The sequence below is a fragment of the Etheostoma spectabile genome, chromosome 7 (genome assembly GCF_008692095.1).
Source record: "Etheostoma spectabile isolate EspeVRDwgs_2016 chromosome 7, UIUC_Espe_1.0, whole genome shotgun sequence".
In the NCBI taxonomy this organism is placed as follows: domain Eukaryota; kingdom Metazoa; phylum Chordata; class Actinopteri; order Perciformes; family Percidae; genus Etheostoma; species Etheostoma spectabile.
Genome location: NC_045739.1, coordinates 24,701,888 through 24,717,501, shown reverse-complemented (window position 1 = coordinate 24,717,501; position 15,614 = coordinate 24,701,888). Strand labels below are relative to the sequence as shown.

The following is a 15,614-nucleotide window of genomic DNA, read 5'->3' as shown; positions in this document are numbered from 1 at the left end:
CAACCACAGCTTCTCCAACAACAACCGGAGCTGCTCCAACAAAAACCGCGGCTGCAGCGACAACCACAGCTGCTACAACAACCACTGCTACTCCAACAACAACAGCTGCTCCAACAACCACATCTTCTCCAACAACCACGGATGCTCCACCAACAACAGCTAAGGCCGTGACAACCATCTGCAACAGCAACCATAGCTGTTCCATTGACACCACAGCTTCTCCAACACAACAGCAGCAGCACAACAACCAACTGCCCACAACACCTACAGCAACAACCCCACACCTGACCCAACAACCCTACAGTAGCAACCACCACAGCTTCTCCCACCACACAACCACAGCTGCTTCAACAACCACAGCTGCTCCAACAACCACATCTTCTCCAACAACCACGGATGCTCCACCAACAACTGCTAAGGCCGTGACAACCATAGCTGCAACAGCAACCATAGCTGTTCCATTGACAACCACAGCTGCTCCAACATCCACAGCTACTCCAACAACAACAGCAGCAGCAACAACAACCACACCTGACCCAACAACACCTACAGCAACAACAACCACACCTGACCCAACAACACCTACAGTAGCTTCAACAACCACAGCTGGTCCAACAACCACATCTTCTTCAACAACCACGGATGCTCCACAAACAACAGCTGAGGCCGTGACAACCACAGCTGCAACAGCAACCATAGCTGTTCCATTGACAACAGCTGCTCCAACAACCACAGCAGCTCCAACGACAACCACATCTGCTCCAACAAAAACCGCTGAGGTAGCAACCACTGCTTCTCAAACAACGACAGCTTCTCCAACAACAACCACAGCTGCTCCAACAACACCAGCCTCAGACAACAACAAAGCTGCTCCAACACCACAGCAGCTCAGACAACACACGCCTCCAACCACACCACAGGTGCACCAACAACCACACTGGCTTCAACACAGCTGCAGCAACAACCACAGCTGCTCAATTGACCACAGCTGCTCCAACACAACACTGCTCTGACCACAACCACAGCTGCTCCAACAACAAGCTGAGCAGCGACAACCACAGCTGTTCCATTGACCATAGCTGCTCCACCATCCCAGCTCCAACACAACCCAGGTACAACAACACAACACTCAAAACAACCACGCTGCTCCAACAACAACACCCAGCTGCTCCACACAACAACACAGCTGCTCCACAACCTCTAGCTCAGACAACAACTGCTCCAAAACAACCCCAGCTGCTCCAACAACACACAACAACAGCTGCTCCACACCTCATAGCTCAGACAACAACAACACTGCTCCAACCACCACAGCAGCTCCAACACAACCACAGCTGCTCAACAACAACCGCAGCTACGCAACAACCACAGCTGCTACAACAACCACAGCAGCTCCAACCACAACCACGCTACTCCACACAACAACAGCTGCGCCAAACCAACCACACCTGACCCCAACCCCTACAGTGGACCCCCACTTCTTTTCCAACAACAACCACTTTGCTTCAACATCCACAGCTCTCCAACAACCACATCTTCTCCAACAACCACGGATGCTCCACCAACAACAGCTAAGGCCGCGAAAACCACAGCTGCTCCAACAACAACCACAGAAACTACAACAACCACAGCTGCAACAGGAAACGCAGCTGACCCAATGACAACAGCTGCAGCGACAACCATAGCTGTTCCACTGACAACAGCTGCTCCAACAACCACAGCAGCTCCAACGACAACCACAGCTGCTCCAACAACAACAGCTGTGGCTGCGACAACCACAGCTGCAACAACAACCACTGCTTCTCCAACAACCACAGCAGCTCAGACAACAACAACTGCTCCAACAACAACCACAGGTGCAACGACAACCACAGCTGCTTCAACAACAGCTGAGTCAGCAACAACCACAACTGCTCAATGTGACCACACAGCTGCTCCAAGACAACTGCTCCTCGACCACAACCACGGCGGCTCCAACAACCAGCTGAGCAGCGACAACCACAGCTGTTCCATTGACCACAGCTGCTCCAACAACTACAGCGCTCAGACACAAAACTACTGCTCCAACAACAACACGCTGCTCCAACAACCTCAGTCACGACAACAACTGCTCCAAAAAACAACACAACAACAACAACAGCTGCTCCAACACCTAGTACTCAACAACACACGCTGCTCCAACCAACACAGCAGCTCCAACAACAACCACAGCTGCTCCAACAACAACCGCAGCTACAGCAACAACCACAGCTGCTACACAACCACAGCGCTCCAACCACAACCACAGCTACTCCAACAACAACAGCTGCACAAAACAACCACACCTGACCCAACCACCTACAGTACGCCAACCACTCTTTTCCAACAACAACCACATTTGCTTCACATCCACAGCTGCTCCAACAACCCATCTTCTCCACAAACCACGGATCTCCACCACAACACTAAGGCCGCGAAAACCACAGCTGCTCCACAACAACCACAGAAACTACCACAACCCAGCTGCCACCAGGCAAACAGCACTGACCAAGACACAGCTGCACGCGACAACCATAGCTGTTCCACTGACAACATCTGCTCCAACAACCACAGCAGCTCCAACGACAACCAGCGCTGCTCAACACAAACATCGTGGCTGCGACAACCACAGCGGCAACAACCACTGCTTCTCCCAACAAACCACAGCAGCTCAGACAACAACAACTGCTCCACAACAACACAGTGCAACGCAACCACCAGCTGCTTCAACAACAGCTGAGTCAGCACAACCACAACTGCTCATTGACCACAGCTGCTCCAACGACAACAACTGCTCCCCACAACCACGGCTGCTCCAAACACACCCTAGAGGCAGCGACAACCACAGCTGTCCATTGACCCACAGCTCTCCAAAACACAGCAGCTCAGACAACAACTACAGCCCAGACAACACACTGCTCCAACAACCCCACAGCTCCAACACCACCACCTGCAATACACAACAACTCTCCACGACAACCACAGCTGCTCCACACAAACCACAACAGCTGCTCCAACCCCCGCAGCTCATACAACAACAACAGCTGCTCCACAACCAAGCACTGCTACAATAACCACAGGTGCAACCCCACGCTGATGCAGCAACAACACACCACTCCAACAACTTCATCAGCTCCAACAACAACCACAGCTGCTCCACAAAACAGCTAGGCGCGACAACCACAGCCACTCCAACACTCACAGCTCCAAACACACAACAGCTGCTCCAACAACAACACGCAGCTCAGACAACTGCTGCTCCCAACCACCAGCTCAGACAACAACGCTTCCCAATAACAACCACAGCTGCTCCACAACCACAGCAGCTCCGACAACAACAACCGCTGCTCCCACAAACACAGCACTCAAACAACACCACAGATGCAACAACAAACACAGATGCACCAAACACAGCTGCTGCCACAACAACAGCTGAGGCTGCAACAACCACAGCTGCCCCACAACTACAGCCTCACCCAACGACAGCTGCTCCACACAACAGCTAGGCAGCGCCACCACAGCTACTCCATTGACCACACTGCTCCAACACCAACAGCGTCCAACCACAACCCATCTGCAAAAAACAAAGCTGTCCATCCAACCCACGCTGCTCCAACATAACAGCTGACAGCGACACCACAGCTCCACACAACCCTGCTTCTCCAACAACAGCCACACCTTCTCCACACAACAACAACACACAGCTCAGACAACACAACAGCTGCTCCACAACATCCATGTGCAACAACCACAGCTGCTTCACAACAGCTGGGCAGCGACAACCAACACTGCTCAATTTGACCACAGCTGCTCCAACAACAACGCTGCTCTGACCACAACCACAGCTGCTTCCAACACAGATGAGCAGCGACAACCACAGCTGTTCCATTGACCACAGCTGCTCCACCAACCACAGCAGCTCAGACAACAACAACAGCTGCTTCAACAACCACAGCAGCTCCAACAACAACCACATGTGCAACAGCAACAACAACTGCTCCAACAACAACCACAGCTGCTCCAACACCAACAACAACAGCTGCTCCACACCCCAGCATCTCAGACACACCAACCGCTACCCGACAACCGCAGCAGCTCTAACAACCACCACAGGTGCAACAACAACAACTGAGGCAGCACAACCACACTGGTTCCATTGACCATAGCTGCTCCAACAACCACCGCAGCTCAGACAACAACAACAGCTGCTCCAACAACCACAACACCTCCAACAACAACCACACGTGCAACAACACAACACCTGCTCCAACACAACCACAGCTGCTCACAACACCAACACAGCTCTCCAACAACCCCAGCAGCTCAGACAAAACAACGCTGCTCCAACACCACACTGCTACAACAACCACAGGTTTACACAACAGCTAGGCAGCGACAACCACAGCCACTCCACAACTTCAGCAGCTCCAACCAAACAACAGCTCTCCAACAACCACAGCAGCTCGAGCAACACAACAGCTGCCCACACCACAGCTGTTCCAACAACAACAACAGCTGCACCAACAACCACAGCAGCTCCGACATCAACAACAGCTGCTCCAACAACCACAGCTGTTCCAACAACAACAACAGCTGCTCCAACAACCACAGCAGCTCCAACAACAACCACAGGTGCAACAACAACACAACGCTAACCACAAACCACGCTGCTCCAACAACAACAACAGTAGCTCAGACACAACAGCTGCCAACACCACGGCAGCTCCACAACACCCACACTGCATAACAACAACAACTGCTCCAACGACAACCACAGCTGCTCCAACAACAACAACAACAGCTGCTCCAACAACCCCAGCAGCTCAGACAACAACAACAGCTGCTCCAACAACAACAGCTGCTCCAACAACCACAGCTGTTACAACAACAACAACAGCTGATCCAACAACCACAGCAGCTCCGACAACAACAACCGCTGCTCCAAAAACCACAGCAGCTCCAACAACAACCACAGATGCAACAACAACCACAGCTGCTTCCACAACAACAGCTGAGGCTGCGCCAACCACAGCCGCCCCAACAACTACAGCAGCTCCAACAACAACGACTGATGCTCCAACAATAACAGCTGAGGCAGCGCCAACCACAGCTGCTCTATTGACCACAGCTGCTCCAACAACAACAGCAGCTCCAACCACATCTGCAAAAACAACAGCTGCTCCATCTACAACCACAGCTGCTCGAACAATAACAGCTGAGGCAGCGACAACCACAGCTCCAACAACAACCACTGCTTCTCCAACAACAGCCACAGCTGCTCCAACAACAACAACAACAGCAGCTCAGACAACAACAACAGCTGCTCCAACAACCACAGCAGCTCCAACAACAACCACAGCTGCTCCAACAACAACCGCAGCTGCAGCAACAACCACAGCTGCTACAAATACCACAGCAGCTCCAACCACAACCACAGCTACTTCAACAACAACAGCTGCAGCAACAACAACCACACCTGACCCAAAAACACCTATGGTAGCGACAACCACAGCTTCTCTAACAACCACATCTTCTCCAACAACCACGGATGCTCCACCAACAACAGCTAGGCCGCGACAGCCACAGCTGCTCCAACAACAACAACAACAGCAGCTCAGACAACAACAACAGCTGCTCCAACAACCACAGCAGCTCAGACAACAACAGCTGCTCCAACAACATCCACAGGTGCAACAACAACCACAGCAGCTTCAACAACAGGTGAGGCAGCGACAACCACAACTGCTCAATTGACCACAGCTGCTCCAACAACAACAGTTGCTCCGAACACAACCACAGCTGCTCCAACAACAACAGCTGAGGCAGCGACAACCACAGCTGTTCCATTGACCACAGCTGCTCCAAAAACCACAGCAGCTCAGACAACAACAACAGCTGCTCCAACAACCACGGCAGCTCCAACAACAACCACACGTGCAACAACAACAACAACTGCTCCAACAACAACCACAGCTGCTCCAATAACAACCACAACAGCTACTCCAACAACCCCAGCAGCTCAGACAACAACAACAGCTGCTCCAACAACCACAGCAGCTGCTACAACAACCACAGGTTTAACAACAACAGCTGAGGCAGCGACAACCACAGCCACTCCAACAACTTCAGCAGCTCCAACCACAACAACAGCTGCTCCAACAACCACAGCAGCTCAGACAACAACAGCTTCTCCAACAACAACCACAGCTGTTCCAACACACAAACACTGCACCAACAACCACCAGCTCCCGACACAAAACACGCGCTCCAACAACCACAGCTGTTCCAACCAACACAGCTGCTCCAACACCCACAGCAGCTCCACAACAACCCCAGGTGCAACACAACACAACTGCTCCAACAACAACCACAGCTGCTCCAACAACAACTGAGCTCAGACAACCACAACAGCTGCTCCACAACCACGGCAGCTCCAACAACCACCACACGCAACCACACCAACGCTCCAAAACGCTCCACCCACAGCTGCTCCAACAACAACAACAACAGCTGCTCCACAACCCCAGCAACTCAGACAACAACACAGCTGCTCCAACAACCCGCTGTCCACAACAACAACAGCTGCTCCAACACACCACAGCAGCTCCATCAACAACCACAGTGCACACACACCAAACACTGCTCCAACAACAACCACAGCTGCTCCAACAACAACAACAACAGTAGCCAACACAACAACACTCTCCCAACCCGGCAGCTCCAACAACACCCCACGTGCAACACAACAACAACTGCTCCAACACAACCACAAGCTGCTCCAACAACAACAACAGCTGCTCCAACAACCCCAGCAGCTCAGACAACAACAACAGCTGCTCCAACAACCACAGCAGCTGCTATAACAACCACAGGTGCAACAACAACAGCTGAGGCAGCAACAACCACAGCCACTCCAACAACTTCATCAGCTCCAACAAAACCACAGCTGCTCCAACAACAACAGCTGAGGCAGCGACAACCACAGCCACTCCAACAACTTCAGCAGCTCCAACAAAAACAACAGCTGCTCCAACAATCACATCAGCTCAGACAACAACAGCTTCTCCAACAACAACCACAGCTGTTCCAACAACAACAACAGCTGCTCCAACAACCACAGCATCTCCGACAACAACAACCGCTGCTCCAAAAACCACAGCAGCTCCAACAACAACCACAGATGCAACAACAACCACAGCTGCTTCCACAACAACAGCTGAGGCTGCGACAACCACAGCCGCCCCAACAACTACAGCAGCTCCAACAACAACGACAGCTGCTCCAACAATAACAGCTGAGGCAGCCCCAACCACAGCTGCTCTATTGACCACAGCTGCTCCAACAACAACAGCAGCTCCAACCACATCTGCAAAAACAACAGCTGCTCCATCTACAACCACAGCTGCTCGAACAATAACAGCTGAGGCAGCGACAACCACAGCTCCTACAACAACCACTGCTTCTCCAACAACAGCCACAGCTGCTCCAACAACAACAACAACAGCAGCTCAGACAACAACAACAGCTGCTCCAACAACCACAGCAGCTCCCCAACCCGCGCTCCACACAACACCGCAGCTCAGCCCAACCACAGCTGCTACAGACACCAAAGCAGCTCCAACCACAACCACAGCTACTCCAACAACAACAGCTGCAGCTCCAACAACCACACCTGACCCAAAAACACCTATGGTAGCGACAACCACAGCTTCTCTAACAACAACCACAGCTGCTTCAACAACCACAGCTGCTCCAACAACCACATCTTCTCCAACAACCACGGATGCTCCACCAACAACAGCTGAGGCCGCGACAGCCACAGCTGCTCCAACAACAACAACAACAGCAGCTCAGACAACAACAACAGCTGCTCCAACAACTACAGCAGCTCAGACAACAACAGCTGCTCCAACAACATCCACAGGTGCAACAACAACCACAGCAGCTTCAACTACAGCTGAGGCAGCGACAACCACAACTGCTCAATTGACCACAGCTGCTCCATCAACAACAGTTGCTCTGACAACAACCACAGCTGCTCCAACAACAACAGCTGAGGCAGCGACAACCACAGCTGTTCCATTGACCACAGCTGCTCTAAAAACCACAGCAGCTCAGACAACAACAACAGCTGCTCCAACAACCACGGCAGCTCCAACAACAACCACACGTGCAACAACAACAACAACTGCTCCAACGACAACCACAGCTGCTCCAACAACAACCACAACAGCTGCTCCGACAACCCCAGCAGCTCAGACAACAACAACAGCTGCTCCAACAACCACAGCAGCTGCTAAAACAACCACAGGTTTAACAACAACAGCTGAGGCAGCGACAACCACAGCCACTCCAACAACTTCAGCAGCTCCAACCACAACAACAGCTGCTCCAACAACCACAGCAGCTCAGACAACAACAGCTTCTCCAACAAACAACAACACTGCACCCAACCCACAGCAGCTCCGACAACAACAACAGCTGCTCCACCACCAAGCTTCCAACAACCAACAGCTTCTCCAACAACAACAGCAGCTCCAACACACCCACAAGGTGCACAACCAACAACTGTCCAACACAACCACACTGCTCCAACAACAACAACAGCTGCTCCACACACCACACCGCACTCAGAAACACACAACACTGCTCCACACCCGCAGCTCCAACACACCACACGTGCACCACAACATTGCTCCAACGCAACCACAGCTGCTCCACACAACCAACAGCTGCTCAACAACCCCAGCAGCTCAGACAACAACAAACAGCTGCTCCAACAACCACAGCACTGCTACAACAACCACAGCGCTACAACAACCACAGTGTCAACACAACACTTAGCAGCAACACCCGCCACTCCAACACTTATCTCCAACAACCACCAGCTGCCCAACAACACAGCTGAGGCAGCGACACCACAGCCACTCCACACTTCAGCAGCTCCAACAAAAACACAGCTGCTCCCACCCACATCACTCAGACAACACAGCTTCTCCAACAACCACCACGCTGTTCCAACAACAACAGCTGCTCCAACCCCCAAGCATCTCCGACAACACAACAACCGCTGCTCCCAAACCACTCAGCTCCAACACCAACCACAGATGCACCAACAACCCACAGCTGCTTCCACACAACAGCTGAGCTGCGACAACCACAGCCGCCCCAACAACTACAGCAGCTCCAACAACGACAGCTGCTCCAACAATAACAGCTGAGGCAGCGCCACCACACTGCTCCATTGACCACAACCTGCCAACACAACAGCTGCTCCACCATAACCACATCTGCAAAAACACAGCTACTCCATCTACAACCACAGCTGCTCGACACATAACAGCTGAGGCAGCGACAACCACAGCTCCAACAACACCCTCTCTCCAACAACAGCCAAAACCAGCTCTCCACAACAACAACAACAGCAGCTCAACAACCACACCACTGCTCCAACAACCACACAGCTCCAACAACACCACAGTTGCTCCAACAACACCGCCTGCAGCAAAACCAAGCGCTACAACAACCACAGCAGCTCCAACCACAACCACAGCTACTCCAACCAACAGCTGCAGCACAACAACCACACCTGCCCAACACCTATGGTAAGCGACACCACAAGATTCTCTAAACACCACATCTTCCCACACCCACGGGATTCTTCCACCACAACAGCTAAGGAGCACAGCCACAGCTGCTCCACACAACAACAACACGCAGCTCAGACAACAACAACAGCTGCTCCAACAACCACCAGCTCAGACAACAGCTGTCTCCAACAACATCCACAGCTGTTCCAACACAACCACAGCAGCTTCACAAAAGCTGAGGGCAACAACCACACTGCTCAATTACCCCCGCTGCTCCACAACAACAGTTGCTCCGACCACAACCACTCTCCAACAACAACAGCTGAGGCAGCGACAACCAAGGCTGTTCCATTGACCACATCTGCTCCAACAACCATAGCAGCTCAGACAACAACAACAGCTGCTCCAACCACCAAGCACTCAGAACAACAGCTTCTCAACACAACCACCACGCTGTTCCAACACCCCAGCATCTCGACCACACAACACAGCTGCTCCAACAACCACAGCAGCTCCATCAACAACCACAGGTGCAACAACAACAACTGAGGCAGCAACAACCACAGCCGCTCCAACAACTTCAGCAGCTCCAACAACAACCACAGCTGTTCCAACAACAACAGCTGCTCCAACAACCACAGCAGCTCCGACAACAACCACAGCTGCTTCAACAACAACAGCTGAGGCAGCGACAACCACAGCCGCTCCAACAACTACAGCAGGTCCAACAACAACCACAGCTGTTCCAACAACAACAGCAGCTGTTCCAACAACCATAGCAGCTCAGACAGCAACAACAGCTGCTCCAACAACCACAGCAGCTCCAACAACAACCACAGTTGCTTCAAACACAGCTGAGGCAGCAACAACCATACTTGCTCCATTGACCACAGCTGCTCCAACAACAACAGCTGCTCCATCTACAACCACATCTGCAAAGACGACAACAGCTGCTCCAACTACAACCACAACTGCTCCATCCACAACCACAGCTGCTCCAAAAACAACACCTGAGGCAGCGACAACCACAGTTGTTCCATTGACCACAGCTGCTCCAACAATAACAGCTTCTCCGACCACAACCACGTCTGCAAAAACAACAACAGCTGCTCCAAGTACAACCAGAAAAGCTCCATCAACAACCACAGATGCTCCAACAACAACAGCTGAGGCAGCGACAATCACAGCTGTTCCATTGACCACAGCTGCTCCGACCACAACCACAGCTGCAAAAACAACAACAGCTGCACCAACAACAGCAGCTGAGGCAGCAACAACCGCAGCTGTTCCATTGACAACAGCTGCTCCAACAACCAGAGCAGCTCAAACGACAACCACAGCTGCTCAAACAACAACAGCTGAGGCAGCAACAACCACAGCTGTTCCATTGACCAAAACTGCTCCAACAACCACAGCAGCTGCAACAACAATCACTGCTTCTCAAACAACAACGACAGCTTCACCAACAACAACCACAGCTGCTCCAACAACCACAGCAGCTCCAACCACAACCACAGTTGCTTCAACAGCAACAACTGAGGCAGCGACAACCATAGCTGCTCCATTGACCACAGCTACTCCAACAACAGCTGCTCCGACCACAACCACATCTGCAAAAACGACAGCTTATCCAACAAAAACCACAGCAGCTCCAACTACCACAGTTGCTTCAATAACAACAGCTGAGGCAGCGACAACCACAGCCGCTCCAACAACTAAAACAGCTGCTCCAACAACCACACCAGCTCCAACAACAACCACAGCAGCTCCAACAACAACAGCCGAGGCAGCAACAACCACAGCTGCTCAAACAACCACAGCTGCAATAACAACCACTGCTTCTCAAACAAAAACAACAGCTTTTCCAACAACAACCACAGCAGCTCCAACAACAACAGCTGAGGCAGCAACAACCACAGCAGCTCCAACAACAACCACAGCTGCTCAAACAACCACAGCTGCAATAACAAGCACTGATTTTCAAACAAAAACGACAACTTTTCCAACAACAACCAAATTATCTCCAACGACAACAACAGCTGCTCAAACAACAACAGCTGAGGCAGCAACAACCACAGCTCCAACAACAACCACTGCTTCTCAAACAACAACGACAGATTCTCCAACAAAAACCACAGCTGCTGCAACAACAACCACAGCTGTTACAAGAACAACAACCACATCTGCTCCAACAATCACAGCAGTTCGGACAACAACAACAGATGCTCCAACAACCACAGCAGCTGCAACAAAAGCCACAGCTGCTTTAACAACTACAGCTGAGGCAGCGACAACCACAGCCGCGCCAACAACTACAGCAGCTCCAACAACAACCACAGCTGCTTCAACAACAGCTGAGGCAGCGACAACAACAGCTGCTACGACAACAACAGCTGTTCCAACTACAACCACAACTGCTCCATCCACAACCACAGCTGCTACAACCATAGCTGCAGAAGCGACACCCGCAGCTGCTCCAACATCAACAGCTGAGGCGGGGATAACCACAAGTGCAACAAAAACCACAGCTTCTCTAACAACAACCACAGCTTCTCTAACAACAACCACAAATGCTCCAACGACAACCACAGCTGCTCAAACAACAACAGCTGAGGCAGCAACAACCACAGCTGCTCCATTGACCACAGCTGCACCAACAACAACAACTGCTTCTCAAACAACAACAACAGCTTCTCCAACAACAACCACAGCTGCTGCAACAACAACAACTGCTCCAACAACCACAGCAGTTCAGACAACAACAACAACTGCTCCAACAACCACAGCAGTTCAGACAACAACAACAGCTGCTCCAGCAACAACAGCTTTTCCAACAACAACCACAACTTCTCCAACAACAACAACAGCTGCTCCAAAAATCACAGCAGTTCGGACAACAACAACAGATGCTCCAACAACCACAGCAGCTGCAACAAAAGCCACAGCTGCTTTAACAACTACAGCTGAGACAGCAACAACCACAGCTGCGCCAACAACTACAGCAGCTCCAACAACAACCACAGCTGCTTCAACAACAGCTGAGACAGCGACAACAACAGCTGCTACGACCACAACCACATCTGCAAAAACAACAACAGCTGTTCCAACTACAACCACAACTGCTCCATCCACAACCACAGCTGCTCCAACAACAACAACTGCTCCAACAACCACAGCAGTTCAGACAACAACAACTGCTCCAACAACCACAGCAGTTCAGATAACAACAACAGCTGCTCCAACAACAGCCACAACTGCTCCAGCAACAACAGCTTTTCCAACAACAACCACAACTTCTCCAACAACAACAGCTGCTCCAACAACCACAGCAGCTCCAACGACAACCACAGCTGCTCAAACAACAACAGCTGCTCCAACAACAACAGCTGCTACAACAATGGCTGCAAAAGCAACAACCAAAGCTGCTCCAACAACAACAGCTGGGGCAACAACAACCACAAGTGCATCAACCACAGATTCTCTAAAAATAACCACAGCTGCAGAGGAATCAAAAACCACTGTTCCAACAACAACCACAGCTGCTCCAACAACAACCACTGCTTCTCCAACAACCACAGCAGCTCCAACAACAACCACAGCTGCTCCAGCAACAACAGCTGATGCAACAACAACCACAGCTGCAGTGACAACCACAGCTGTTCCAACAACCACAGAAGCTCCAACAACAACCACAGCTGAGGCAGCTACAACCACTGCTTTTCAAACAACAATGACAGCTTCTCCAACAACAACCACAGCAGCTCCAACAACAACCACAGCTGCTTCAACAACAGCTGAGGCAGCGACAACCACAGCCACTCCAACAACTACAACAGCTGCTACAACAACCACACCAGCTCCAACAACAACAGCTGAGGGAGCAAAAACCACAGCAGCTCCAACAACAACCACAGCTGCTCAAACAACAACCACAGCTACTCAAACAACCAGAGCTGCAATAACAACCACTGCTTCTCAAACAACAACAGCTTTTCCAACAACAACCACAGCTTCTCCAACAACAACAACGGCTGCTCCAACAACCACAGCAGTTCCAACGACAACCACAGCTGCTAAAACAACAACAGCTGAGGCAGCAACAACCACAGCTCCAACAACAACCACTGCTTCTCAAACAACAACAACAGCTTCTCCAACAACAACCACAGCTGCTGTAACAACAACAACTGCTCCAAAAACCACATCAGTTCAGACAACAACAACAGCTGCTCCGACAACAGCCACAGCTGCTCCAACAACAACAGTTGAGGCAGCAACAACTATAGCTGCTTCATTGACAACAGCTGCTCCAACAACAACAACAGCTGCACCGACCACAACCACATTTGCAAAAACAACAACTACTGCTCCAACTACACCCACAACTGCTCCATCCACGACCACAGCTACTCCAACAACAACAGCTGCTACAACCATAGCTGGAGAAGCAACATCCACAGCTGTTCCAACAACAACAGCTAAGGCAGCAACAACCACAAGTGCAACAACAACCACAGCTGCTCAAACAACAACAGCTGAGGCAGCAACAACCACCGCTGCTCCATTGACCACAGCTGCTCCAACAACAACCACTGCTTCTCAAACAACAACAACAGCTTCTCCAACAACAACCACAGCTGCTGCAACAACAACAACTGCTCCAACAACCACAGCAGTTCAGACAACAACAACAACTGCTCCAACAACCACATCAGTTCAGACAACAACAACAGCTGCTCCGACAACAGCCACAGCTGCTCCAAACACAACAGCGGAGGCAGCAACAACTATAGCTGCTCCATTGACAACAGCTGCTCCAACAACAACAACAGCTGCTCCGACCACAACCACATCTGCAAAAACAACAACCGCTGCTCCAACTACACCCACAACTGCTCCATCCACAACCACAGCTGCTCCAACAACAACAGCTGCTACAACCAAAGCTGGAGAAGCGACATTCACAGCTGTTCCAACAACAGCTGACGCAGCGACAACCACAAGTGCAACAACAACCACAGCTTCTCTAACAACAACCACAGCTGCTCAAACAACAACAGCTGAGGCAGCAACAACCACAGCAGCTCCAACAACAACACCTGCTCCATTGACCACAGCTGCTCCAAACACAACCACAACTGCTCCAACAACCACAGTTGCTTCAACAACAACAGCTGCTCCAACAGCAACCATAGCTGCTCCAACAACAACCACAGCTGCTCCAACGACAACCACAGCTGCTCCATCAACAATCACATTTGCACAAACAACAACTCCTCCAACAACATCACCAGCTGCTCCATCTACAACCGCTGCTGCTACAACACCCACAGCTGCTTCAACAAAAACCACAGCCACTCCAACAACAACCATAGCTGCTCCAGCAACAACAGCTGAGGCAGCAACAACCACAGCAGCTCGAACAACAACCACAGCTGGTCAAACAACAACAACAGCTGCTCAAACAACCAGAGCTGCAATAACAACCACAGGTGCTCCAACAACAACAGCTGAGGCAGCGACAACCAAAGCTGATCCAACAATCACAGCTTCTCCAACAACAACAATGGCTGCTCCAACAACCACAGCTACTCCAACGACAACCACAGTTGCTCAAACAACAACTGCTGAGGCAGCGACAACCACAGCTCCAACAACAACCACTGCTTCTCAAACAACAACAGCTTCTCCAACAACAACCACAGCTGCTGCTGCAACAACAACTGCTCCAACAACCACAGCAGTTCAGACAACAACAGCTGCTCCAACAACACCCACAGCTGCTCCATTGACAACAGCTGCTCCAACAACAACAGCTGCTCCGACCACAACCACATCTGCAAAAACAACAACAGCTGCTCCAACTACAACCACACCTGCTCCAACAACAGCTGCTACAACCATAGCTGGAGAAGCGACAAGCACAATTGCAACAACAAACACAGCTTCTCTAACAACAACCACAGCTGCTCAAACAACAACAGCTGAGGCAGCAACAACCACAGC

General features: G+C 51.3%; 1 protein-coding gene across 1 annotated transcript in view; it reads left to right on the top strand.

Moving 5' to 3' along the window:
- The window catches only part of LOC116693064 (spore coat protein SP65), a gene marked incomplete at its 3' end in the record, with an annotated part of 37,764 nt that extends 22,422 nt beyond the window's left edge, over positions 1-15,342 (top strand). The window contains exons 4-6 of the mRNA XM_032521750.1: positions 11,077-11,130; positions 14,737-14,805; positions 15,208-15,342. Coding sequence (XP_032377641.1) covers positions 11,077-11,130; positions 14,737-14,805; positions 15,208-15,342 — 258 coding nt within the window. The remainder of the gene's footprint in view (positions 1-11,076; positions 11,131-14,736; positions 14,806-15,207) is intronic.
- Positions 15,343-15,614: the final 272 nt, after the last annotated feature.